Source organism: Lynx rufus, unplaced genomic scaffold (genome assembly GCF_022079265.1).
Source record: "Lynx rufus isolate CCGP_SWC_20201006 ecotype Redwood Valley unplaced genomic scaffold, mLynRuf1.p SCAF_4, whole genome shotgun sequence".
Classification (NCBI taxonomy): domain Eukaryota; kingdom Metazoa; phylum Chordata; class Mammalia; order Carnivora; family Felidae; genus Lynx; species Lynx rufus.
The window spans coordinates 59,960,406-59,988,120 of NW_025814856.1; the positions used below are offsets into that span (position 1 = coordinate 59,960,406).

At 44.6% G+C, this 27,715-nt stretch overlaps 1 protein-coding gene across 1 annotated transcript in view; it reads left to right on the plus strand.

Moving 5' to 3' along the window:
• LOC124523372 (solute carrier family 41 member 3-like) overlaps positions 1-27,308 on the plus strand; it is a 68,742-nt gene extending 41,434 nt beyond the window's left edge. The window contains exons 3-9 of the mRNA XM_047095206.1: positions 264-335; positions 5,865-6,009; positions 9,203-9,349; positions 11,947-12,091; positions 13,540-13,619; positions 15,668-15,802; positions 27,148-27,308. Of these exons, the coding sequence (XP_046951162.1) occupies positions 264-335; positions 5,865-6,009; positions 9,203-9,349; positions 11,947-12,091; positions 13,540-13,619; positions 15,668-15,802; positions 27,148-27,308 (885 nt within the window). The remainder of the gene's footprint in view (positions 1-263; positions 336-5,864; positions 6,010-9,202; positions 9,350-11,946; positions 12,092-13,539; positions 13,620-15,667; positions 15,803-27,147) is intronic.
• Positions 27,309-27,715: the final 407 nt, after the last annotated feature.

Below are 27,715 nucleotides of genomic sequence, written 5' to 3' on the forward strand. Positions count from 1 at the left end.
TTGTTGGTGACGCTTACCTCTGTGTGTGCTTGAATACTCGAGTATGGGAGAGATGGTTCATGACACCATCTTATTCTCAAAGGTATTTGTGTCTTACCTTCCCATCCCACGTCAGTTTTGAAAGTTGAGCAGAATAATTTGTTCTGGTGTTAATGAAATGGTATTTGCTAATTTCTTTCCTGAGAGATTGCCTTTTCCAGGAAGGCTTCATGTGGCTTTTTGACCAGCCAGACTTACCCTTTGCCCTTTTCTTTTCATCCTAGGCCAACACTGGACAAATTGATGACACCCAAGAACAGCACAGAGTTATCAGCCGTAACCTCGCCCTCATTCAGGTGACTCTCCTCTTTGTCCAATTGATGAATCTCCTTCCTGCTTTGAATCTGCAGTCAGGCCTGCTCCAGGTAGGAAGAGCAAAGACTAAGTGAGCCCTTGTCCCTGTACTCCAGACTGAGCTTTGGGAATGGACCCCTCGTCCATTCTGTAACCGCACTCATGTGGCACAGACCACACTCATGTGGCAGCTGGAGGCTCAGCCCAACTACAGGCACTGGCACCGGAGTGTAGATGCCTCTTCTTAGAACCCAAGTTCCCTCCAGCTTCTCCACCTCCTTCTTTCCAAGACAGACTTATTGAAAGATTCGCCTATACTTACTCCTGTTTCTCATAGCATGGACAGGGCTAACTGCTTTCTCTTCCCACTGTCTTGACTCAAGCTGTGCTTGCCAAAGTCACTGACATCCCAATTGGTATACTGCCTCGTGCATATGATCCTGCTTATAGTTTCTGGAGATTCTTCCTGCCTGGAAGTTCCTCCTTGGCCCCACTCCTGCCTCTCAGCCTGTGCCTTCTCAGCTTTTGCAGGATATCCTCCAACCCCCACACCTTTGTCCCTTAAATGTTTCATGCGTGTTCAAACTTGAACCTCCTTCTAATAGACCCTAGTTGGGCTAAGTTTTCATCCGAGGAGTCTCAGAGTATTACAAAATCAGGAAGCCTAGAGCAGGGGGAGACTGGGAACACATTGGCTCAGGGCAAGAGAGGAAGTAGTTTTATCCAGAACCTTCTGGGCTTCTTTGGCTGGGGGCAGCCTGTGGCTGCACAAAGCACCTGGATTCTAAGATCAGACAGGCTGGTGTTAAGGCTGTCATTTATCAACAGGTTGGCCTTGGGCAGACCACACAAGACTTGCTTAACTGTATCTCGCTGTCCATCAGAGTAGGTGAATATCCACTTTAACTCTCACCTGGGTTCTAGAGCCACTGTTTCTGGCTGTCTACGGGGCATCTCCATTTGCCCCTCCCCGAAGCATCCCTGAAACACCTTAGCCAGATCTGGCATCATCACCTTATATCCTCACACTCACCTCTTGTGAAGTCCCCAATCCCAAAGAGTTTGATGGTTGAAAGTTCATTTTGGGGGTCGACCCTTGGGCAAATCACCTCATCTTATCTGTAAGATGGTCTGTTGTGAGGTTTCAATCATGTAAGGCCATGGCTCTTGGCCACATGTGGTAAACTCCCAATCATGGTAGCTGTGCCTAGTGAGGAGTCTTCCCATTAATCAAGCCTGAGACCGAGTATCTCTCAGCATCTCTGCTCCTCAACCTTATGACCACTCACGGAGGAGTCTGCCTCTGAGCTGTACTTGAATCCAGCCCTGCTTCTTTTCTTCCTTGCCTTGGCCTCTTGGTCTCCTGCATCACTGACATCAAACCTCTTCATTGCCCCAGGTTCCTTCCCCTCTGGCTCCCCTCTGCTTGGACACCTGAGTGACCTTTTCTAAATCCTAGAGCTTATCAAACTGCCTCCTCCTGAAGCTCCTTTGTTGGTTCTACTTGTCAAAGTGTAGGCCTGGCCCAAAGGTACTCCTGGTCTGGTCCTGTCCCTTCCACAGCCTCATGTCCTCCACACCTGCTGCCTTTGTGTGTGCAGTTGCCTTTCCTTGGAATGTCCTGTCTCTTCTTATTCTTCCAGCAATGAAGTTCCAATCAAGTCTCAGTTCCAGCCCAACACCAGGTACTCTTTGGGGCCTTGCACATGCAGCTGCAGCTGACCTGATTGCAATTCTGTGTGTAGATGTCTCCCTTCTCCACTTGAGCCGAGTCACCTGTGCCAGGACCATGGCCTATGGCTGAAGAGCTTTGGAGATTAAATGAGATGCTCATGATACCCTTAACAGAGAGGCTGGCAAGGGGCAGGTAATAAGTGCCTGAGCTACAAGTTTCCAAATCCTTGTCCATATGCATGCACATTTCCACATGATCGATTCTCAACCAACATTCATTAAGTCCTGACCTGGGCCAGACACTGGCTTGGCACATTCTGGTTCATAGCATGGATATAAGTTTGTCTCTTCTGTTTGTTAAGGAGCTTAACATTGAGTCACACATGGTCCAATAAATTTCATAATTAAACTTTTACTAACTTCATATTCTATCAAAAATATACCCAACAGTAATATTTAAAATATACCCAAGAGTGATTTTTAACAACTGGTAGGGCCCAGGAACTCAACTAGTAAGACTGAAGAGCAGCCACTAAGAGCTGGTCCAACAGGGCCATTGCAAACTGTCCAAATTCAGCCCTATCCCACCTCATTCGACTTTCATCACATGGGTGCACATAAAATTGTTTGTAGGCTTCTGCTCAATAAATTACACCACAATGACATTATTCTCTTTTTGCACGAATTTCTGAAGATAACTTCCCACAAGTTCACAAGGTATGAACAATTTAAAGATCTAGATTTTTCCAAAAAGGATTATAAAATATTTCAATGCTTAGTATTAAGTAATAGCACCAATGTTAATGTTTTAATTATTAGTTTCTCCATAACCTCACCAGCATTGAAAGTATTCTTCTCAACTACTTTGTATTTACCATATAGGTGTATGTGGCCATAGACAATATATGCTAGGACTTTCTGTGTTTTTTTTAAATATTGTTTTATTTAAGTAATGTCTACACCCAACCTGGGGCTTAAACTCATGACCCCAAGGTCAAGAATCACATGCTCTTCCAACTGAGCCAGACAGGTGTCCCTGTCTCTCTGTGTTTTTTTAAGCACAAAAAGTATTATGCTGTACATGTAATTCTGTAACTTGTACTTTTAAGAATGACTTAATGAATGAAAATAACTTAGAATAGCAGATAGCACTCAGGAAATGTCAGCTCCAGTCATTATTCTCATTATTACATGGTTCTTTGTTCACATGTGCAAATGTTGTACTGAGAAAATGCTAGATCATAAGGTATATGGGTAAATTGTAGCCAAGTTTCCTCCCAGAATTCCTGTACCAATTTTACCACCATCTATATGTAAGAGAACCATTTTCCCACATAATTGTCAATGTGTATTTTATATTATCAACCTTTTAAATTTTTAAAAATTTATCTAATGTTTATTTATTTCTGAGGGAGAGAGAGAGAGAGAGCAGGGGAGGGGCAGAGAGGGAGGGAGAGAAAGAATCCCAAGCAGGCTCCGCATAGATGGCACAGAGCCCACTGCAGGACTCGAACCCATGAACCTTGAGATCATGAACTGAGCTGAAAGCAAGAGTCAGATGCTTAACCGACTAAGCCACCTAGGTGCCCCTAAACCTTTTAAATTTTAATTTTACCTAGTCTGGGGGATAAATATAGTGTACCCATGCACTCATTGATTGATTCATTCAATGGATAAGCACAGATAAGGGCTTAGCACCTGCTGAGTTCCCCCCACCCAGCTCCCGCCAAAACTGAGGGCACTGACCTTTTCATAGAGGAACACCAACATCAATTACAAAGAAATAAGATACCTACTTTCAAATTGGGATTTTTTTTTTCCTATTACTTGGGAAGCTGGTCACATTTTTATTTGTTTTTAGCCATTTGTATTTCCTTTTTGTATCTTGTCAATTTATTCCCCTTGTACATTTTTCTGTTGGGTTATCTTTTTTAAAAAGTTGGCGTTGCTTGGGGTGCCTGGTGGCTGAGTCTGTTAAACATCTGACTTTGGCTCAGGTCATGATCTTGTGGTTCATGAGTTCAAGCCCCACATCGGGCTCTGTGCTGACAGCTCAGAGCCTGGAGCCTGCTTCAGATTCTGTGTCTCCCTCTCTCTCTGCTCTTCTCCTGCTCATGTTCTGTCTCTCTCCCCTTCAAAAATAAATAAACATTAAAAAAACACAAAAGTTGTCATTGCTTTGTAAAATGGACTTGATGATTTTGATCACTAACCCTTTATTACTTATAAATGGAGATATTTTCTCCTGCTCAGTTTCTGTCTTTGAAGTTTGTGGTATCACATAGAAGTCATACTTGGATTTATATAGAGCTTATTTCATTTTTCTTCATAGATTTTACATATCTTCAGAAGGAGTCTTTCTCTAATCCGAAATCTGAAACACATTATCCTATATTTTTTTCTTTTCATACATTAGGTTTTATGTTTAGTGGGGGGTGTGTATGAATGGTATAATGTAGGAATCCTTTTTTTTCCTCTAGATATCCACTTTTCCTTACCCTGTTTATTCAGTACCCACCCATTCCATACTGATTAGATATGCCACCTTTATCATACTAAATTTCCATATATAAATTTTCATCTATTCTTGATGGTGTTCCTGGACTCCAGTCTGTCCTGCTGATCTATTTGTCTATTTTTGTGCCAGTACCACCCTGTTTTAATTACAGTAGCCTTAAAACTAAATATTGATAATGAATGTGCCAAACTCCCTCTTGATCTTTTTTCTCAAGGTGTCTTGGCTGTTGTTGCACATCTACTCATCTTTGTGGAACTTAAGATAAGTTGTCAAGTGCCATGAGAAGTCTTGTTGGGACTTTCACTGGAATCACGTGGGTTAACTTGGGGAACATTTTCATCCATATATATGGTAGAGTTCTTTGTTTTTTTTAGGCTTCTTTAATAATACAGCACGTTTCCATTGAGACATTTGAATTACAGTTGATCTTTGAACAATATGGGTTTGAACTGCATGGGTCCACTTATAGGCAGATTTGTTTTCATAAATACAGTACTGTAAATGTATGATTCCTTATGATGTTCTTAATTTTCTTTTCTCTAGCTTACTTTATTACGAGAATACAGTATATAATATAGCATACAAAATATGTGTGAATCAAGTTTGTGTTATGGGTAACGCTTCTGATCAGCAGTAGGCTGTTAGTAGTGAAGTTTTGAGGGAGTGACAAGTTATACACAGGTTTTCAACTTTACAGTGTTGGTGCCCCTAATGCCAGTGTTGGTCAAGGGTCAACTGTACTGCTAACATGCCAGTATTGATACTGAGATCTGGGCACCTCATGGTACTGGCCTGCATGAGCAGCAGAGGTGTGATGCCACGGAGATGAGATGGGAATTGCAGCTGGGATGGGGGAGAATGGAGAGAAAGAGGGCCACCAGCATGAAGGGCAATTGCCAAGGAAGGAAAGTCTGGGAGAGAGACAGAGTGTGCACAGAGACTTCCAAGGCGTAGCTGTGGATCATGGAGTTTCCACATTGCAGGAGAAGTTGCTTGTCTGAGCAGCTGGGGGTTACAGAGCACTTTTGCCCAGACCAGTGAGAGGAGCCATGAGCAAGAGACTGGTGGCCCTTGGCCAAGGGCTGAATAGGAGGTGAAGATTTCATGATGGAAAATGGCATCAAACAAATTGCAGAACAAGAAAACAATAGTTTTCAAGGGAGTTGGATTAAAGCGAGGTGTTTGTTTTTTCCAGGTTGGAGGGGCTGTTGGCAAATTTTAGGGTAAGGGAAGGAAGTTGGGTAACCTCAAGGTCAGAGAGGAGGCAGAGGCAAAGGCAGGGAGGAACAATGATGGTCAGAGACACCTTTCCTCATGTTTCTGATTTCTGCCCTGACAGGTGCAGGCCACCGTTGTGGGGTTCCTGGCTGCTGTGGCCGCCCTGCTGCTGGGTGCTATGTCTAGGGAGGAGATGGACTTTGTGAAGGTGGAGTTGCTGTGTGCCAGCAGTGTCATCACAGCCTTTCTCGCCGCATCTGCCTTAGGTGAGCTGTGCCCTCACCCCAGTTACCACCCCCTCCTAGCTCTCTCTGTCCTCCATTCTTCAGTACTTCGCTCTCAACTCTTTGTGTTTCAGTTCCTTGAGATGTGGAAAATGGGTGCACTAATGGTGGGGCCTCACATGTCCTGCCAGAGGATGGGGGAGAGACTATTAGTTAAGTCTCCAAGCCCCACCTTATGGATGGGCAAGGAGGACAATGAGTCCTTTCCTAGGCAATGTATGTGTGCAGGAGTGAGCTGCTGACTCCATTTCTCTTCCCTCTGCTTGTTCAGAGAACTGGCCTTTGCTCAGTTGACACATTCATCTGTTCATCCATCCTCCATCCATTCAATGTTTCTTGAGCACAGCTTGTGAATGGGCCTGTGGAAGATTCTGGCATCTGCAGTCCTGTAGGGAGCAAGACTCTAGCATTAGCTTCAATTTCATCTCTGCAGAGAGGTCTTTTCTGACTCACTCAAGTTCTGCCCTCTGCCCTTCTCCCCAGCTGCTGACATGCTCTTCTGCACTATGCACCTGTTTTCCTTATTGAGCACTTACAAACATCTGCAATTGTTCATTTTCTTCATTCTTTTCTGTCTCACCCCTTTGCTAGAATGTCAGCTCCTCAGAGAGGTGCCCTGTTAGAATAGGGCTTCTCCTATTCTGCTCCTGTCACACCGCCTGCCATGCATCAGATGCTTCCTCCATGTCTGCAGAAGGCGGAACACACAAGGAGTGACAAAAAACCCTGTCTTCACGGAGCTCACTCATCTCAGGGGCAACCATGGTTGCCATGCAATTACCATAGGATGTCCCCCCATTCGCTCCTTACTCAGTACTTACTGAGTGTCTAATGTGTGCCAGACACTGGTGCAGTGGAGGGGATGCACTGGTGAGTAACTGCACTGTTTTGTGATGTGTATGTTCTGGTTTGGAGTGAGACATCAATATGCAAGCACATAGCAAATTTCAGCTAAGTGCAAGTGTCTCCTTTTTGAAGCCTCTCTGATCAGCTCTCTAGCATCACCCCCCCCCCGATTCATAGTCCTGCTTTCTTTTCATGTCCTGTTTTTTACTTCAAATGCTTGTTCACTTACTTGTGTGCTGTCTGTCCCTCCACCCAACAAGCATTTACTGTTTGAGTCCAAAGCCTGATGGCTATTTTCAACACCTAAAATAGGCATGTTACCAGCTGCCAAATGTTTGCTGAATGAGCGGACTTCATTTTGGTTCTCTTCTGGACTGCATGTCTGAGTGTCTCTCACAAACAATGTGCACGTATAAGAAAGAATAAGTGCTAACTGAATTGGATTTGCATTTACCCTTCTGTTCTCCATCTGACTGCTCATGAAACACCTTTGAGCTTAGCTCTCTGTAAGGATAATGTGGCAGGTTATTTAGTGGTTTCTCTTCATTCCTGTGCTAGTGTATGTAATCGGGATGGAGGGTAAGAGTGCAGAAACCCAGGAGCAAATTCATAAATTGCACTTCCTTGGGCAGACTGCTCCTGGTCATGTACCTGTGCCTGTGCACATGGGGCAGGGGTTAGGGCGCCATCACTCAGTCTGTCCAAGGGAAGAGAAGAATGAGTATGCCACACCTTGTGGAGAAATAGAGCCCAAGAGATACTTGACCTGAAGTCTCCTCTGAAAACAACACAATCCAATGATTCCAGAGGCCAGTCCTGTTCCTGTGGAGTCTTGTAGAGAATGTCATTCCTAGCTCCCCATTTTCCAGATGAGGAAAGTGAAGCATAGATGAGGGGTGAAGTTCAGCAGCATGGACATAAACTGGGTTATCCAAAGATGTGTAGAAGTTTAGGAGCATGGCTGGTGGCTCATAGTGTGACCTCAGCATGACTGCTGTAAAGCCAGGTGGTGGTGGTGGTTTTTAATAAGTGCTCTCAAACTGGTGGTTTCGATGTAGTCCCTGTTTTTCACCAGACCACCAGCCACACAGACTCAACCTCACTTAGAATTGGCATTTCAAAAGAGATAAAGTAGCTATGACCTGGTCACAAAATAGGGCACAAACTGTGGCCAGTGGCAGCAGTGTTAGTAGGCCTTGAGGTGATAATTCTAATTATATTTAGAGTTACAGAGTAGTGAGTAAAGTATTAAAACACCAAGAGCCAAGATACAATGTGTCTTTTAAAAAATGTTTATTTATTTATTTTGAGAGAAAGAGTCAGTGGTGCGAGCTTAAGCAGGGGAGGGGTAGAGAGAGAGGGAGAGAGAGAGAGAATGCCAGGCAGGCTCCGTGCTGTCATCACAGAGCCTGACATGGGGCTCGACCCCACAAACCATGAGATCATGACCTGCGTCAAAACCAAGAGTTGGACGCTTAACTGACTGAGCCACCCAGGAGCCCCCAATGCTGTTGGATTAAGTCCTAGGCAGTAGATGAGGGCTGGAAGATTGCATGTGACAGTCATCTCAGAACACAGTCAGAACACAAAATAGGACCCAGGGAGGTATAGTGGCCACGAGAATGTGTCTCTTGGGTTTCCAGTGCTACACCCAAAAATTTACCCCCACTCCCCGCTGTTAGAGGTTACCTGCTGCCTTCGCCCAGTGGTGGCCCTTCCAGGATCCTGAGATGGGTCTGTTCGCCAGAGATGTGGACCTGCTGACAATGCTGTGCTGTTGTCTGCATGTGCTTCCCCTGCTTTCCTTCCTGTCTTCCACTGCGGGTGGCCTACATGCCATCTCGTGGCTCTCCCAACACCCCTGTGGCCCCCCATTCCTCCTCACAGGCCCTGTCCCTAACAAACCTCTCATGTGGCTAATCCCACTGGGACACCTGTGTCCCCAGGGACCCCGACAGACACAAGATGCTGTGCTCTGCCCCTGGGGCTCTGTTGCTTAGAGTGGTTTTGGAGTCTTCTTCCTGTCAGGGAGCAGCTGTGAGCTTCACATCTGTAGTTTCTGGTTTGGGAGCCCAGGTACTACCTCCCTGCTGTCTCCCCCATGGGTTTGAGTGTATCATCAAAGCTTCCAGGCTGCTTCTTAACATCACTGTGCAAGTGACAGGGTCCACCCTACTGCAGCCTTCTCAGGCTTCAGAATAGCGGGGAAACTGAGTGTTAGGGCAGGCTGGCTCAGGCGAGGGCTGTGTGGATACAGAAAAGTTACTGAGCAGCCTCCTGACCACTTTCTCATCCTGTGCTTTGAGTTTTCTCTGCCACCTCCCTGCAGGAATGCTGATGGTCTACATAGTAATTGGTTCTCGGAAGCTTGGGGTCAATCCAGACAACATTGCCACGCCCATTGCTGCCAGCCTGGGAGACCTCATCACGTTGTCCATCCTGGCCTTTGTTAGCAGCTTCTTCTATAAACACAAAGGTAAGAGGTACCCCTCGAGGTGGGGCACACGAACAAGGCTGGGTCCAATGTCGGCAAACAGCAAGCTCTCCCATTCACTCAGGTCAGCAGATAAGTTCAGTCTCCACCTTAGGGCAGGGGTGTGCAAGGAGACCAGGGAGGGCCAGAGGATGGCCTGGCTACTTCAGTGTGCCCTCATAGGTTAACAGAGCCTCCATGGGTAAGTCATGTGTCACACCGGACATGTACAAACCAGCTGGGAAGGGACTCCCAAGGAGGCATGTCATAGCCATGGGCAGCAGCATATGCTCTCCCTGCTGGTGTGAGGCAGAAGAAGACCAGGTCTCCTCAGAAGGTGCCCAGTGCCCTGGTCATCAGCCAAGAGAGGCATTCACACCTCTTGTATGACAGACCCTTGTGGCCAGAGGCTCTGACTCCACCAGGGGTCTCCCTAGATCTGCCCTGGGAGCACAATGAACATGCTCCTGCCCTGGGCATTGTGGACAGGTAGCATCTCCCTTTCCCAGATGGTTCTCACCTGCTGACTACTCCCCTCTGAGCATCACAGTTTTTGCTTTCCACCTAAGCTGGCTGCCCACAGTTGTTTGGATCTAGTAAGTGTTGATTCTGTGCATGGTCATAACCCCAAGTACCTGGGGGCAGGTGGCATCAGTGAGTGGAGTGGACAGTGAAGAAGATGGTGGACAGCAGTAGGGCATGTGGTGACACTTATTTGGAGGAAATACCTAGACACAGGCACAGACACAGCAAAGCTCTGGCTTATCGTTGCCCTGTGGGAACTCAGACTCTGGACCAAGAGAAGTCACCCAGCACTTACATGCTGAAGCAGCTGAAGCAGACTGACAGAATACCTGTGATTTAGTGTGTCTGGGCATTGAGACCCTCTCCCTCTCAGCTCTGGGACCAGCTCCTTGTCACCCCAGGAACTGCCTTCCACCAATACTGTTTGATGGTTGGGAGATCCTCAAAGTTCCTGTAAGTGGCAATGAAGATCTAATGATAAGATGACCTAATTTTATTTTTAAACCATGGTGAATTTAAAACAAGATTTGTGTGTGGGTTGGTTAATCGAGTTTTACTTATAAAACAAATTTGGGTCACTGGTGTTTCCAGACCCTTCTTCTCTGCCTTAATGTGCATGTTGCAACACACGACTTAGTAGCTGTTGAATCATTGTTGGGTTGTCTGTCCCTCAAATTAGACTGTGAATTTATCTTGGGTGCACTTACAGGTTCACTGGGCCTGGCACATATGAGATAAATCTTCACTGATGAAGAATGAGCTGCTATGTCACCTGTCAGTGTAGTTGGGAAGACAAGCCATGTCTGGGGGAAGTATTCATCATGGTGGTGGGAAAATATGAGGTGGAGCCTCTGCCAGGGCTCCTGAATAATTCTAGAAAAATCAGACTGAAAAAATGTCCTAAAAGCAGCACTCCTGTAGGCTGCTGCTTCCTAGAGCTTTTGAGACTTGCTTAGAGCTTCCTGGGCCTCCCACCTCCTGGGATGGCGAAGAGGCTGGCCCCTTCCATGATGAGTTACTTTGTCTGTAGTCCAAGTTGAGCAACTGTGGCCTGTGCTTCCATGTAGCTGCCCAAGGAGACGGGCCTCCCTATGGCAGAGGAATGAACCATGATTGTTTAGTGCAGAGAAAGACAAGAGGGGAGGGGTCCTCCTAATGATGCTGCTCAGAGAAATGGGATGTGGGGCACAGACCTACCTGCACACCTCTGCGTGCTGGGGTCCACTTGGCAGAGGACTGTGCACCACCTGAGCCTGTCCTTTAGAGGTGGGGCTGGGGGTGAGAGGATAGCTCTAGAGAAAGCTGGTGTCTTATTTGGAGTGATTGGGAAGGTGACACACAAAATATAAGGGAAGAAGGGAGTGAGTGAGAATGGTGGTATGTGGGGCCCTGACCTGGCTCCAGGAACAGTCAGGTGTCCCAGAACCGTCAGAGTTCTGCTGGCTCCAACCAGCAGCGAAGATGACACAGGGACATAAGTAGCTGCAAAGCTGGGTGTGGTCTGAGCCCTGAGGGTCCTATAGATGCTGGGGAGGCCACCTTAGGCTGGCCTCAGCCAGGAGCAGATTGGCATCATTAACCAACTCTGGCTGTAGCCCTGATGTCTGCATGCTGGTTTGGGTGCTGGTGGGCCACCTCTTCATGCTGTAGTCTCTCCTATGCCCATCTGAGGGGGAATAGAGAACATGACATGAGTTTGTGCTCAGAAGGTGCTGGGCACAGTGCTGGCCTGTGGACACAATCCCATAAATGTAACCATTAATAATAATAATAAGGTTGAGGTGGAAGGAGATGGGAGAGGTTATGTATGTCAGGAAAATAGCAAAAAAGAGAAGTAAAGGGGCTTGTGACAGGAATTGAGGATAAAGAGGAGCTTTTCCAGTTGCTTAATAAGATGGACAAAATCTTTAGAAGTATGGTAGGTTGTCCACCCTAAACTGCCGGAGACAGAACCGTCTCCTCAGCTCCAAGCCCACCTCTAATCATTGCAGCCCAGACTGTGGCCCCACAGTCCATGCTCATGTGCCCTGGCACTCACACTGTCTGTCTGTCTGCCTGTCTCTCTCTCCTCCCAGATAATCGATACCTGATGCTATTGGTCTATATCAGCTTAATGGCCCTGATCCCCTTGTGGGTCCTCATTGTCAAGCAGAACCCGCCCATCATGAGGATCCTGAAGTTAGGGTGGTTCCCAATCATTCTAGCAATGGTCATCAGCATGTGCACATGAGTGAGGGCTGCCACCACCCCTTTGCTCTCCATGCCACCCCTGTCTGGCCTCTGCAGACAGGGAGAGTGGCCTGAGGCCACCAAGCCTCCAGGGTGAGGATGTAAATCATGTGGGTTTAAATCATTTTCTGGCTGATCATGGTTGGAGGGAATCATTGCTGTGGGCTCCCTCACTAAGTCCCGGTGCCGGTTGTTGAGTCATACCTCTTTGTTCTTCATCTCTTTCCCTCTCACCAAGCACCTTAGGCCTTATTTATTCTGAGAGGCAGTCCTGTTTACCACTGCAGGAGTATCAGAGCCAGGAAGAACTGAACCTGGAAACATCAGTTGAATACACTGATGCCAGGACCTCTTGTCCCCTCGTGGCACTGCAGGACACCTGTCTCCCCCATCCCTGCTGCCAGAGTTCCCCTGCTTGGGCTTCAGGGAGTCCCTCACCTGGCCCTACAGTGATGGTTCTGTGGATACCATTTCCACAGCATGGCTGCTGGTGGGACCTAGTGGGGCTGAGGGATTCGTCCCCCTGGGCCCTTGGGCCTTCAGCTGAGCTCAGGTCTTCCACCCTTGAACCTCACTCTCCAGAGCCCTTTCTGTTAGTAGACCTGGATGATCACCACCCCAGTGCTTTCTGGGGTGCTTTCCAAACTTTGAATCTTAGGGAGAAGTGGTTATGGTCCAGGTGTCTTTGATTCCAGAAAGCTCCTGGGCTCCTCTTACGAACTGATCCAACTTTGCCAGGACTGTAGGAGCAGGGCAGTCTTTGCTGAACTCCAGGGGCTGGTAGGAGCAAGGTCTTATTGCGACATCTCTAAGAACAAGGAGAAGAAGTGGATTCTCATGCAGGTTCCATTTTACTGCTCAGGAAAGTACCAGTTCAGTTGTGGTACATGAGCTGTCACATGGGAGAGTCCAGCCAGCTATGTGACCTCAGAGAGTTTGTAACTTGTTTTTAATGGGCTAACATTATCTGATGGGCCTTCTGGAACCAGCTGATGCTCAGAATAGAGGTGGAGAACCATGTGCGTGGTGGAGAGGACACTGTGGATACCAGCCTGTCTATATCAGATATTTTGTATAGGGGTCAGGAAAGTGTTTGCTACACTGAGAAAGGAAACTGGTAAGACATTTTGAAAAAATTTTTTATTTTAATATTTGTTTATTTGTGTGAGAGAGAGAGAGAGAAAGAGAGCCAGCGAGCATGACTAGGGGAGGGGCAGAGGAAGAGAGAGAAAATCCTAAACAGGCTCCGGGCTCTGAGCTGTCAGCATATAGCCCAATGTGGGGCTTGAATTCCAGAATAATGAGATCACGACCTGAGCTGAAGTCAGACTCTCAACCGACTGAGCCACCCAGGTGCCTCTGATAAGACATTTTGTATAGAGGTATACCAGGTCCCCTACAAGGATAAACTAATCATTTTCCCTCTGCTCTCTCCCCAGTTTTGGAGGGCTCATCTTGAACAAAACCATTTCTAAACAGCAATTCCAAGGCATGGCCATATTTACTCCCATCATATGTGGTAGGTATTGGCAGTCACCATCACCTGGGACCCCTGGGCTGTATTGGCCCACAGGGTTTGGGCAGTGGGACCTGAACAGCAGTGACTTCAGAGGTCTAGCCCCAGGCCTTCAAAGGCATAATCTGGAAACTGAGCCATGGCTATGTTTCTGCTGGGCAGGGACTACCGGGCTGGTTTTTCTCATATGGAAGGAGACCCTCAGGGAAAAAGCCCTGACCACTGCTCCACCAGCTCACACTCTTCCTCACAGTCACCACAGAGACTTGAGCTGTCCCACAGAGCTAAATCCCATGCCTTGAAGGCACATCTAAGCCAGGATTCACTGCCATCTGATCGTGGCCTTCAGAACTGGGGTGTTGGCTTCTCATGGTTTGTTTGTATGTTTGCTAATTTCTTAAATTTAGATTCATTGATGACATTTAAAACTAAGACTTTTGCACATAAAAATCTGGATTTCTGCCTTCTTCGAAAGCAAGACTGTGACAATACTGAGTTTACATTCTGGGTGAGGAAACAATCAGCTGCCACTCAGACAGGACTTGTGTTTGTCCGGTTTGCCTGAATCCCCTCCGTTCCCTGTTGTCTTCCACCCAACCCTTCATTGATCTCCCTTCTAGGCTTAGACCCTATGGGCTCTCTTAACCAAAGCTTGGTTTGTGTCTGGCTTCTGATAAGGATCTGTAAATGGAACTGACCAGTCAGGGAGGGAACCAAATGTGATAGCTTTTTGCATACTTTGCTTGGTCCCAGGCCCTGGTGTTCTGGGGCTGCAGAAACAGGCTACAGAGGCCTTTGGGCACCCCCTCTCCCCATTTCCATGGGAACCCAGGTGATTATTCCTTGAATATCAGTGGACCACCCAGCAGGTCTGCCCCAGTAGAGGCAGAGCTTGCCCGTCATACAAGGAGCTGGCCATGTGAAAGACAACAACTGCTAAGGCAGGCTAAAGCTTAGAAAGATTTTCTTGGATGTCACCAACTCAGATGACTGTGGGGCCACATGAGAATGTTGAGTGAGTTCAGCCAGTATGACAGTAGCTGGGCAGTAAGGAGCAGCAGGGAATAGGTCATGCTGCAGAACGTGTTCCTGGTGTGGAGGGAGAGGGGCCTGCTTAGCTCCAGCCAGTTGCTGCCTGGCAAGTTTGGAGGTCCAGAGTTGGCAGAACTGACTTGTTAGGAGAAGCCAGCAATTTATGTAAATGCTAACAAGTAATTTGAGTTACATTTTTAAATCCACTCCTCCCCCCTTTTTTAAATCATGTGGATTGAGCAAAATAGATCTGCAGCCATCCTCTGCCCACAGACTTTTGCATCCAGGGTTGTTGGTCTCTGCCTCTGGATATCACTGGGGCACATCTGGCCCAGTGAGGGGTTATTCCCCAATGGGCTGAGGAAACAGGATGGAGGGAGCCTTCCCACTCTCTAAAGGAGATGGTCCTGAACAGACGCTCTTCTCTCTCAGCCTGTAATCCTGTCCCTGCAAAGACAGCTCAGCATGGCCTTTGTAGTCTTGGCATGGTCCATTCTCTGTGGAAGCTGGGAGCCTCAGCCATAAGCCCCAGACCTGTTGCATATGCTATCCCCTCTTCCCTTGCTGCTGTTGCCCACCTTCTCTTCCATCTCCTTTCCACCTTAGGTGGAAAAAATCTTCATTTTCTCAGATGTTCCAGTCTGTAATCTGATCCCTGTCACTTCCCACGGCCTTGAAGGCCTTATCAAGACATCCTCCCATAGACCTTTCCATCACTCTCCCTCCCTCCCTCTACTTGACAAATCTGTATTGTAAACCTACTTTGCCAGTCACATTTCCTTCACCATAAGAGGTAGCTGTCAAGGTGATACAGTTACTACCCTGGCACTTCACTCACAAGGTCGAGTTTACCCTTGCTTGCAGCCAAATAAAATCTGTTGTAAAGTGGGAGGAAAGGAAAAGAGACCAAGTGCTACATCAATCAAGGGAGGCTTCTGGAGGAAGTAGACTTAAAATAAGGGCCAGAACTGAGAGACTGGCATAAAAAGGGGGAAACCACATTCTTTTTCTCCTCCCAGGTGTTGGTGGCAATCTGGTGGCAATTCAGAGCAGCCGGATCTCCACCTACCTGCACATGTGTAGCACACCTGGTGTCCTACCCCTCTGGATGAAACAATACTGGCCTAACCCATGCTCCACTTTCTGCACCTCAGGTGAGTCTGGTATCTTCTGGAAGCCATGTGGCCATTTCTTTCAACAAGTAAAATTTGCCATTAGTGGAATCTGGTGTCTGTAGCAACAGAGGTCTAAGGCCAGTGCTGACCTCAACAGAGATCATCTTCAAGGTCATGAGTCCTTCTCCCAGAGACCTGACTCCCACCCTTGCCTTTAGTTCATTGATTGATTCATTCATTCATTCATTTAAATATTCAAATATTCAAACACTCAAATATTAATTGAAGGTCTGCCAGGTACTAGATGTCATGTTATTGTGATGAGTCAGGGAAAGCTGAGTCTTGTCCCCATGTATATACATGGTCCAGAAGAGCAGATATGGGGGCCTGTGTGGCTCAGTTGGTTGATCGTCCCACCTTTTTATTTTTGGCTTAGGTCATGACCCCAAGGTCATGGGAAAGTCTCTCTCTCTCTCTCTCTCTCTTTTCCCCTCCCCCGTCTCTCTCTCCCCCTCTCCCTCCCTCCCTCTGCCCACAGTACTCTCTCCCTCTCTAAAAGCAAAAACAAACAGAAGAGCAGATAAACACACCAAAAATGGAGCTCTTGACTACATATTGTGGTCTATTTTTTAGGGTTTTTTTCTTTGTTTATTTTTATTTTATTTTATTTTTTATTTTTTAAAATTTACATCCAAATTAGTTAGCATATAGTGAAACAATGATTTCAAGAGTAGATTCCTTAATGCCCCTTACCCATTTAGCCCATCCCCCCTCCCACAACCCCTCCACCAACCCTCAGTTTGTTCTCCATATTTATGAGTCTCTTCTGTTTTGTCCCCATCTCTGTTTTTATATTATTTTTGTTTCCCTTCCCTTATGTTCATCTGTTTTGTCCCCTAAAGTCCTCATATGAGTGAAGTCATATGATTTTTGTCTTTCTCTAATTTCACTTAGCATAATACCCTCCAGTTCCATCCACGTAGTTGGAATGGCAAGATTTCATTCTTTTTGATTGCCAAATAATACTCCATTGTATATATATGCCACATTTTCTTTATCCATTCATCCATCGATGGACGTTTGGGCTCTTTCCATTCTTTGGCTATTGTTGATAGTGCTGCTATAAACATGGGGTGCATGTGTCCCTTCGAAACAGCACACATATCCCTTGGATAAATGCCTAGTAGTGCAATTGCTAGGTTGTAGGATAGGTCTATTTTTAGTTTTTTGAGGAACCTCCATATTGTTTTCCAAACTGGCTGCACCAGTTTCCATTGCCACCAGCAGTGCAAAAGAGATCCTCTTTCTCTGCATCCTTGCCAACATCTGTTGTGGCCTGAGTTGTTAATGTTAGCCATTCTGACAGGTGTCAGGTGGTATCTCATTGTGGTTTTGATTTGTATTTCCCTGATGATGAGTGGTGTTGAGCCGTTTTTCATGTGTTAGTGGGCCATGGGATGTCTTCCTTGGAGAAGTGTCTATTCATGTCTTTTGCCCATTTCTTCACTGGATTGTTTGTTTTTTGGGTGTTGAGTTTGATAAGTTCTTTATAGATTTTGGATACTAACCCATTATCTGATATGTCGTTTGCAAATATCTTCTCCCATTCTGTTGGTTGCCTTTTAGTTTTGCTGATTGTTTCTTTTGCTGTGAAGAGGCTTTTTATTTTGATGAGGTCCCAATAGTTCATTTTTTCTTTTATTTCCCTTGCCTCTGGATATGTGTTGAGTAAGAAGTTGCTGCAGCCGAGGTCAAGGAGGTGATTCCCTGCTTTCTCCTCGAGGATTTTGATGGCCTCCTGTCTTACACTTAGGTCTTTCATCCATTTTGAGTTTTTGTGTATGGTGTCAGTAAATGATCCAGGTTCATTTTTCTGCATGTCACTGTCCAGTTTTCCCAGCACGATTGCTGAAGAGACTGTCTTTATTCTATTGGATTTTCTTTCCTGCTTTGTCAATGATTAAATGGCCATATATTTGTGAGTCCATTTCTGGGTTCTCTAATCTATTCCATTGATCTGCGTGTCTGGTTTTGTACGATTTCCATACTGTCTTGATGATTACAGCTTTGTAATACAGCTTGAAGTCCAGAATTGTGATGCCTCCAGTTTTGGTTTTCTTTTTCAGGATATCTTTGGTTATTCGGCGTCTTTTCTCATTCCATACAAATTTTAGGATTGTTTTTTCTAGCTCTATGAAGAATGTTGGTGTTATTTTGATAAGCATTTCATTGAATATGTAGATTGCTTTGGGTGGTATCGATATTTTAATAATGTTTGTTCTTGCAATCCAGGAGTAAGGAATATTTTTCCATTTTTTTGTGTCTTCAATTTCTTTCATAAACTTTTTATACTTCTCAGTGTATAGATTTTTCACCTGTTTGGTTAGATTTATTCCTAGGTATTTTATGGTTTTTGGTGCAACTGTAAATGGGATAGATTCCTTGATTTCTCTTGCTGTCACTTCATTATTGGTGTATAGGAATACAACTGATTTCTGTGCATTGATTTTATATCCTGCAACTTTGATGAATTCATGGATCAGTTCTAGCAGTTTTTTGGTAGAATCTTTTGGGTTTTCCATATACAGTATCATGTCATCTGCGAAGAGTAAAAAGTTTGACTTCCTCCTTGCCAATTTGGATGCCTTTTACTCCTTTGTGTTGTCTGATTGCTGAGGCTAAGACTTTTAATACTATATTGAGTAACAGTGGCGAGAGTAGACATCCTTGTCATGTTCCTGACCTTATGGATAAGCTCTTAGTTTTTCCCAAATGAGGATGATATTGACGGTGGGTCTTTCACATATGGCTTTTTATGATCTTGAGGTGCGATCCTCTTATCCCTACATCCTTGAGGGTTTTTATCATGAAACGATGCTGTATTTTGTCAAGTGCTTTCTCTGCATCTATAGAGAGGATCATGTGGTTCTTGTCCTTTCTTTTATTAATGTGATATATCACATTTGATTGTTTTGTGAATATTGAACCAGCCCTGCATCCTGGGTATATATCCCACTTGGTCGTGATGAATAATTCTTTTAATGTATTGTTGTATCTGGTTGGTCGGTTTCCTGTTGAGTAATTTCACATCAGTGTTCATCAGGGAAATTGGTCTGGAGTTCTCCTTTTTTCGTGGGGTCTTGGTCTGGTTTTGAAATCAAGGTAATGCTGACTTCCTAGAATGAGTTTGGAAGATTTCCTTACATTTCTAATTTTTGGAACAGCTTCAAAAGAATAGGTGTTAACTCTTCTTTAAATGTTTGGTAGAATTCCCCTGGAAAGTTGCCCAGCCCTGGACTCTTGGGTTTTTTTGGGAGATTTTTGATTACGAATTCTATTTCTTTACTGGTTATAGATTTCTTTTGTAAAAAGTGATTTTAGATTAAATCCCTGGCATTTGGGGTATAGGTTATTAAATTCTGGATCTTATTCAAGTCTTTTTTAGCTACCTCCTCTGACAGTGCACCACTGAAGGAAAGGGAATAATGCATTGCTTGCTTACTGCCAGGTAGGGCTGGAAGCCCAGGATTCCCCCATCTCTATTCACACACTGGGAGAAGAGGAGCACCTCATTGCTGGTGGACTGGCAGGGAGTCAGCATTCTTCTGATCCCACCTTGTCCGAGAGGGAGAGGGATGCCTTATTACTGCTCCCCACATGGCCTTCATCAACATGAAGGGGGGAGCTCATTACCACCAGGCAGAGTACCACTTACTCTCCACTTAGTCTTCCCCTATCCCACGTCAGCCAGAAGGAGTGAGCACCACATTCCACATAGATTAGGTCAGAGTCCAGGCTCCCCACTTGGTCTTTGCTGATGAAAGTGGGGCTGCAGTCTTCCTGTGATATTTGTCTGGAATAGAGCAGCTGTTGTCTAGAAGTTCTGTGCTTTGCTAGGCTGTCCCTCTTCTGGAGCTTTGGCTAGACAAAGCAGGCTTTTGTTGAGTCTTTTCTTTTTGGGTCTTGCCCATTGATTGACATTTCTGGCTTGTTGACTTCTCCAGCATCCAGTCTGGGATATATAAAACAAACCAGCACCACCCTCAAACACACCAAACTCGGGTAACTTACCTCTGTGTTGTTTGTTGAATCCTGAGGTCCCTGGCCAGCCAATTTTTCTCTCCACCTTTTAAAATCTTATGTTTATTTTATATATAATGTCCAGCATTTTTAGTTGTATTTAGTGAGAGGATTGGGAAGAGATGTCTACCCCATCTTGTCTTAACGTGGAAATTCCCATTATTTTACCTAGTACTTGGAACCACATTTTATCTTTTTTTCTTTAATTTTAATTTTAGCTAACATTCCGACAGCAAGCGGGACTTGACATCTGGAAGGTTATAAGCTAACAGCTCTGCTCAGAGAACGGGAGGGCTGGAGGACAATGGGAGGGAGAGTTGTTGAGCCCCAGACAACAGAGCTCAGCTTGGTGGGAAACAAAGCCGCTCAACAATGCCATCTCCCTCGCCTATCCCCCAACCAAAATCACAAAGGGAACCAGTTCCTGCCAGGGAACTTGCTTGCACCGCACAAACACTCAACGCTGTGCTTCTGCAGATTCATCCCTCTGGCGGGTCTGAATCCCTCCTGGTGCCACAGGGCCCCTCCCGAAGCAGATCTCTGAAGGAAAAGCAAGCTGAGCCTGCTCCTCCCGCCCCTGTGCACCTCGCCGATCCACCCCAGCTAATATACCAGCTCCCCAGCACCACAAGCCTGGCAGTGTGCAAGTAGCCCAGATGGGCCACCGCACCCCACAGTGAATCCCGCCCCTAGGAGAGGGGAAGAGAAGGCACACACCAGTCAGACTGTGGCCCCAGCGGTGGGCTGGGGGCAGACATCACGTCTGAGGGCGGCCCCGCCCACCAACACAAGTTATTCAAGACAGCACAGGGGAAGTGTCCCGCAGTCCCACACCACTCCAGGGACTATCCAAAATGATGAAACGAAAGAATTCCCCTCAGAAAAACGTCCAGGAAATAACAACAGCTAACAAACTGATCAAAAATGATTTAAACAATATAACAGAAAGTGAATTTAGAATAATAGTCATAAAGTTAATCGCTGGGCTTGAAAAAAGTATAAAGGACAGCAGAGAATCTCTTGCTACAGAGATCAAGGGACTAAGGAACAGCCAGGAGGAGCTAAAAAGTGCTATCAATGAACTGAAAAATAAAATGGAGACAACTACAGTTCGGATTGAAGAGGCAGAGGAGAGAATATGTGAACTAGAAGATAAAATTATGGAAAAAGAAGAAGCTGAGAAAAAGATAAAAATATCCAGGAGTATGAGGGGAAAATTAGAGAACTAAGTGGTACACTAAAGAGAAACAATATATGCATAATTGGTATTCCAGAGGAGAAAGAGAGTGGGAAAGGTGCTGAAGGTGTACTTGAAGAAATAATAGCTGAGAACTTCCCTGATCTGGGGAAGGAAAAAGGCATTGAAAACCAAGAGGCACAGAGAACCCCCTTCAGACGTAACTTGAATCGATCTTCTGCACGACATATCATAGTGAAACTGGCAAAATACAAGGATGAAGAGAAAATTCTGAAAGCAGCTAGAGATAAACGTGCTCTAACATATAAAGGGAGACCTATAAGACTCATGACCGATCTCTCTACTGAAACTTGGCAGGCCAGAAAGGAATGGCAAGAGATCTTCAATGTGGTGAACAGAAAAAATATGCAGCCGAGAATCCTTTATCCAGCAAGTCTGTCATTTAGAATAGGAGAGATAAAGGTCTTCCCAAAACAAACAAAAACTGAAGGAATTCGTCACCACTAAACCAGCCCTACAAGAGATCCTAAGGGGAATCCTGTGAGACAAAGTACCAGAGACATCACTACAAGCATGAAACCTACGGACACCACAATGACTCTAAACCCATATCTTTCTATAATGACACTGAATGTAAATGGACTAAATGTGCGAACCAAAAGACATAGGGTATCAGAATGGATAAAAAAACAAGACCCATCTATTTGCTGTCTACAAGAGACTCATGTTAGACCTGAGGACACCTTCAGATTGAGAGTGAGGGGATGGAGAACTATTTATCATGCCACTGGAAGTCAAAAGAAAGCTGGATTGCCATACTTATATCAGACAAACTAGACTTTAAATTAAAGGCTGTAACAAGAGATGAAGAAGGGCATTATATAATCATCACGGTCTATCCATCAGGAAGAGCTAACAATTATAAACGTCAATGCGCCGAATACCGGAGCCCCAAAATATATAAAACAATTACAAACGTAAGCAACCTTATTGATAAGAATGTGATAATTGCAGGGGACTTTAACACTCCACTTACAGAAATGGATACATCATCTAGACACGCGGTCAGTGAAGAAACAAGGGCCCTTCTTTTTAGAAACATGGATGGAAATGGAGAGTGATGCTAACTGAAATAAGCCATACAGAGAAAGACAGATACCATATGGTTTCACTCTTATGTGGATCCTGAGAAACTTAACAGAAACCCATGGGGGAGGGGAAGGAAAAAAAAAGAGATTAGAGTGGAAGAGAGCCAAAGCATAAGAGACACTTAAAAACTGAGAACAAACTGAGGGTTGATGGGGGGTGGGAAGGAGGAGAGGGTGGGTGATGGGTATTGAGGAGGGCACCTTTTGGGATGAGCACTGGGTGTTGTATGGAAACCAATTTGACAATAAACTTCATATATTGAAAAAGAAAGAAAGAAAGAAAGAAAGAAAGAAACAAGGGCCCTGAATGATACATTGGATCAGATGGACTTGACAGATAGATTTAGAACTCTGCATCCCAAAGCAACAGAATATACTTTCTCCTCGAGTGCACATGGAACATTCTCCAAGATAGATCACATACTGGGTCACAAAACAGCCCTTCATAAGTATACAAGAATTGAAATTATACCATGCATACTTTCAGACCACAATGCTATGAAGCTTGAAATCAACCACAGGAAAAAGTCTGGAAAACCTCCAAAAGCATGGAGGTTAAAGAACACCTTACTAAAGAATGAATGGGTCAACCAGGAAATTAGAGAAGAAATTAAAAAATATATGGAAACAAATGAAAATAAAAATACAACAATCCAAACGCTTTGGGATGCAGTGAAGGCAGTCCTGAGAGGAAAATCCATTGCAATCCAGGCCTATCTCAAGAAACAAGAAAAAACCCCAAATACAAAATCTAACAGCACACCTAAAGGAAATAGAAGCAGAACAGCAAAGACACCCAAAACCCAGCAGAAGAAGAGAAATAATAAAGATCAAGGCAGAAATAAATAATATAGAATCTAAAAAAAAACTGTAGAGCAGATCAACGAAACCAAGAGTTGAAAATAAACAAAATTGATAAACCTCTAGCCAGGCTTCTCAAAAGGAAAGGGAGATGACCCAAATAGATAAAATCATGAATTAAAATGGAATTATTACAACCAACCCCTCAGAGATACAAGCAATTATCAGGGAATAGTATGAAAAATTATATGCCAACAAGCTGGACAACCTGGAAGAAATGGACAAATTCCTAAACACTCACACCCTTCCAAAACTCAACCAGGAGGAAATAGAAAGCTTGAACAGACCCATAACCAGCGAAGAAATTGAATCAGTCATCAAAAATCTCCCAACAAATAAGAGTCCAGGACCAGATGGCTTCCCAGGGGAGTTCTACCAGACGTTTAAAGATATCCTTCTCAAGCTATTCCAAGAAATAGAAAGGGAAGGAAAACTTCCAGACTCATTCTGTGAAGCCAGTATTACTTTGATTCCTAAACCAGACAGAGACCCAGTAAAAAAAGAACTACAGGCCAAAATCCCTGATGAATATGGATGCAAAAATTCTCAATAAGATAGTAGCAAATCGAATTCAACAACATATAAAAAGAATTATTGACCATGATCAAGTGGGATTCATTCCTGGGCTGCAGGGCTGGTTCAACCTTCGCAAATCAATTAACGTGATACATCACATTAATAAAAGAAAAGAACCATATGATCCTGTCAGTTGATGCAGAAAAGGCATTTGACAAAATTCAGCACCATTTCTTAATAAAAAACCCTTCAGAAAGTCGGGATAGAAGGAACATACTTAAAGATCATAAAAGCCATTTATGAAAAGCCCACAGCTAACATCATCCTCAATGGGGAAAAACTGAGAGCTCTTTCCCTGAGATCAGGAACACGACAGGGATGTCCACTCTCACCGCTGTAGTTTAACATAGGGTTGGAAGTTCTAGCATCAGCAATCAGACAACAAAAGGAAATCAAAGGCATCAAAATTGGCAAAGATGAAGTTAAGCTTTCACTTTTGCAGATGACATATTATACATGGAAATCCGATAGACCCCACCAGAAGTCTGCTAGAACTGATACATGAATTTAGCAAAGTTGCAGGATACAAAATCAATGTACAGAAATCAGTTGCATTCTTATACACTAATAATGAAGCAACAGAAAGACAAATAAAGAAACTGATCCCATTCACAATTACACCAAGAAGCATAAAATACCTAGGAATAAATCTAACCAAAGATGTACAAGATCTGTATGCTGAAAACTATAGAAAGCTTATGAAGGAAATTGAAGAAGATATAAAGAAATGGAAAAACATTCCATGCTCATGGGTTGGAAGAATATTGTCAAAATGTCAATACTACCCAAAGCTATCTACACATTCAATGCAATCCCAGTCAAAATTGCACAAGCATTCTTCTCAAAGCTAGCACAAGCAATGCTAAAATTCATATGGAACCACAAAAGGCCCCGAATAGCCAAAGTAATTTTGAAGAAGACCAAAGCAGGAGACATCGCAATCCCAGACTTTAGCCTCTACTACAAAGCTGTCATCATCAAGACAGCATGGTACTGGCACAAAAACAGACACATAGACCAATGGAATAGAATAGAAACCCCAGAACTAGACCCACAAACGTATGGCCAACTAATCTTTGACAAAGCAGGAAAAAACATCCAGTGGAAAAAAGACAGTCTCTTTAACAAATGGTGCTGGGAGAACTGGACAGCAACATGCAGAAGATTGAAACTAGACCACTTTCTCACAACATTCACAAAAATGAACTCAAAATTGATAAAGGACCTGAATGTGAGACAGGAAACCATCAAAACCCTAGAGGACACAGCAGGAAAAGACCTCTGACCTCAGCCATACCAATTTCTTACTGACACATCCCCAAAGGCAAGGGAATTAAAAGCAAAAATGAACTACTGGGACCTTATGAAGATAAAAAGCTTCTGCACAGCAAAGGAAACAACCAACAAAACTAAAAGGCAACCAACGGAATGGGAAAAGATATTTGCAAATGACATATCGGACAAAGGGCTAGTATGCAAAATCTGTAAAGAGCTCATCAAACTCCACACCTGAAAAACCAATAACCCAGTGAAGAAATGGGCAGAAAACATGAATAGACACTTCTCTAAAGAAGACATCCGGATGGCCAACAGGCACATGAAAAGATGCTCAACGTCGCTCCTCATCAGGGAAATACAAATCAAAACCACACTCAGATATCACCTCACACCAGTCAGAGTGGCCAAAATGAACACATCAGGAGACTATAGATGCTGGAGAGGATGTGGAGAAATGGGACCCCTCTTGCACTGTTGGTGGGAATGCAAATTGGTGCAGCCACTCTGGAAAACAGTGTGGAGGTTCCTCAAAAAATTGAAAATAGACCTACCCTATGACCCAGCAATAGCCCTGCTAGGAATTACCCAAGGGATCCAGGAGTACTGATGCATAGGGGCACTTGTACCCCAATGTTTATAGCAGCACTCTCAACAATAGCCAAATTATGGAAAGAGCCTAAATGTCCAACTGATGAATGGATAAAAAAATTGTGATTTACCTACACAATGGAGTACTACATGGCAAAGAGAAAGAATGAAATATGGCCCTTTGTAGCAACATGGATGGAACTGGAGAGTGTGATGCTAAGTGAAATAAGCCATACAGAGAAAGACAGATACCATATGGTTTCACTTTTATGTGGATCCTGAGAAAGTTAACAGAAACCCATGGGGGAGGGGAAGGAAAAAGAAAACACCAAGAGGTTAGAGTGGAAGAGAGCCAAAGCGTAAGAGACTCTTAAAAACTGAGAACAAACTGAGGGTTGATGGGGGGTGGGAGGGAGGGGAGGTTGCGTGATGGGTACTGAGGAGGGCACCTTTTGGGATGAGCACTGGGTGTTGTATGGAAACCAATAGGACAATAAACTTCATATATTGAAAACAAAACTACATTAGTCTCTTAATGTAGAAAGGAAAAAGTAGAGATGCAAACTAAAGTTACAATGATACTAGCTTTTCTACTCATCCATGTATTTCTTTTTAGCAGAAATCTTTATTTCTTCATAAGACTTTGAGTTACTTTCCATTGTCTTTTAATTTAAACCTGAACAACTGCCTTCATTGCAGGGCTGGTCTAGAAGTAACAATGTTCTAAGCTTTGGCATATCTGGGAATGTCTTAATTTATCCCTCGTTTCTTGGGGAGGGGGGAGAATCCCTCCCTCCGTCCTCCCTCCCTCCCTTGCATCCTTCCTTATTTTTCTCCCTCCCTCTCTTTCTCCTGCTTTCCCTCCTTTTCTTCCTTCCTCGCTCCCTCCTTTTCTCCTTCCTTCCTTCCCTCCCTCCCTCCCTCCCATCCTTTCTTCCATACCATTCTTCCTTCCAAATCCTTTCTTCTGGTCCCTTCCCTTCCGTTCCCTTCCTCCCTTCCCTTCTTCCCCTTCCTTGCCTTCCCCCTTTCCTTTCCTTTCCTTTCCTTTCCTTTCCCCCTTTCCCTTTCCTTCCTTGCCTCCCTCCCTCCCTTCCTCCCTTTGTCCCTTCCTCCCTTTCCTCCTTCCTTCCCTTCCCTTTCTCTTTCTCTTTCTGAAATTTTATAAACATATGATGTTATATTAGTTTAAGGTGTGTAATATAATGAATCAACAATCTCTCATTTTTGAAAGACAGTTTTGCCAGAGTAGGATTGTTGGTTGACATATTTTTTCACCAACATTTTGAATAGATCAACCCACTGTCATTTGGCCTCTGAGGCTGTTGAAGAAGACTGTGCTGATTATCTTATTGAGGTAAATGTCATAAATGCTGTCTTCCTTCAGTAAGGTCATTAACAAGAGTCAGCAGACCTCCTCCAGCTTCCTAAGACTTTTCTGTGAAGTCCATAGCATGAAGGGCTGGGATCACACCAATATCATAAAAATGCTCCAGGTGACTGACAGTACAGAAACACTCTTCCTCATCTCAGAGTACATTAGTGGGGGTGACATATTTGGTTATTTACTGGGCCATGGCTGCATGACAGAGAAAGAGTCTCAAGGCAAATTACAGCAGCTAGTATACACTGTGCAGTACTGCCAATGTCATCAGCCTTCAGGGACCAGAAGCTGGAGAGCCTACTTTTTGGTGTTAACCTGATCATAAAAATTGCAGACTTTGGCCTCAGCAATGAGTTCACCATCAGCCATAAGCTGAACGTCTACTGTGGCAGCCCCCACCCCCCAACTTATGCTGCCTCAGAACTCTTCTGACCCCATGCTGGATGTGTGGATCCTGGGAACCAGTCTGTCACCATGGTCACTGGTGCCCCTGCCTTTTGTGGGAGAGGACTTTTGGCAGCTATGGAAGCAGATCCTGAGGAGACAATACCATATCCAAAATTCTTCCCTCTTGAATGTGAAAACCTCTTGAGAAAACTGATGGTCCTCAACCCCAGTGACAGAAGAATGTTAGAAGATATGAGAGATCCATACTGTGGTGCAAGAGAAGGAACTCAGGCCTTACAATAGCCACTCCATGACACCAAGGACCCTCAGGTGACTCAGGTGATGATGAACATGGGCTATGTGTGGGACTAGATCTAGGACCCATCAACAGCCTGGAAGTATGACAGTGGGACGGCCACCTCCTTGATTTTGAGTTCTGAAAAACCCAAGAT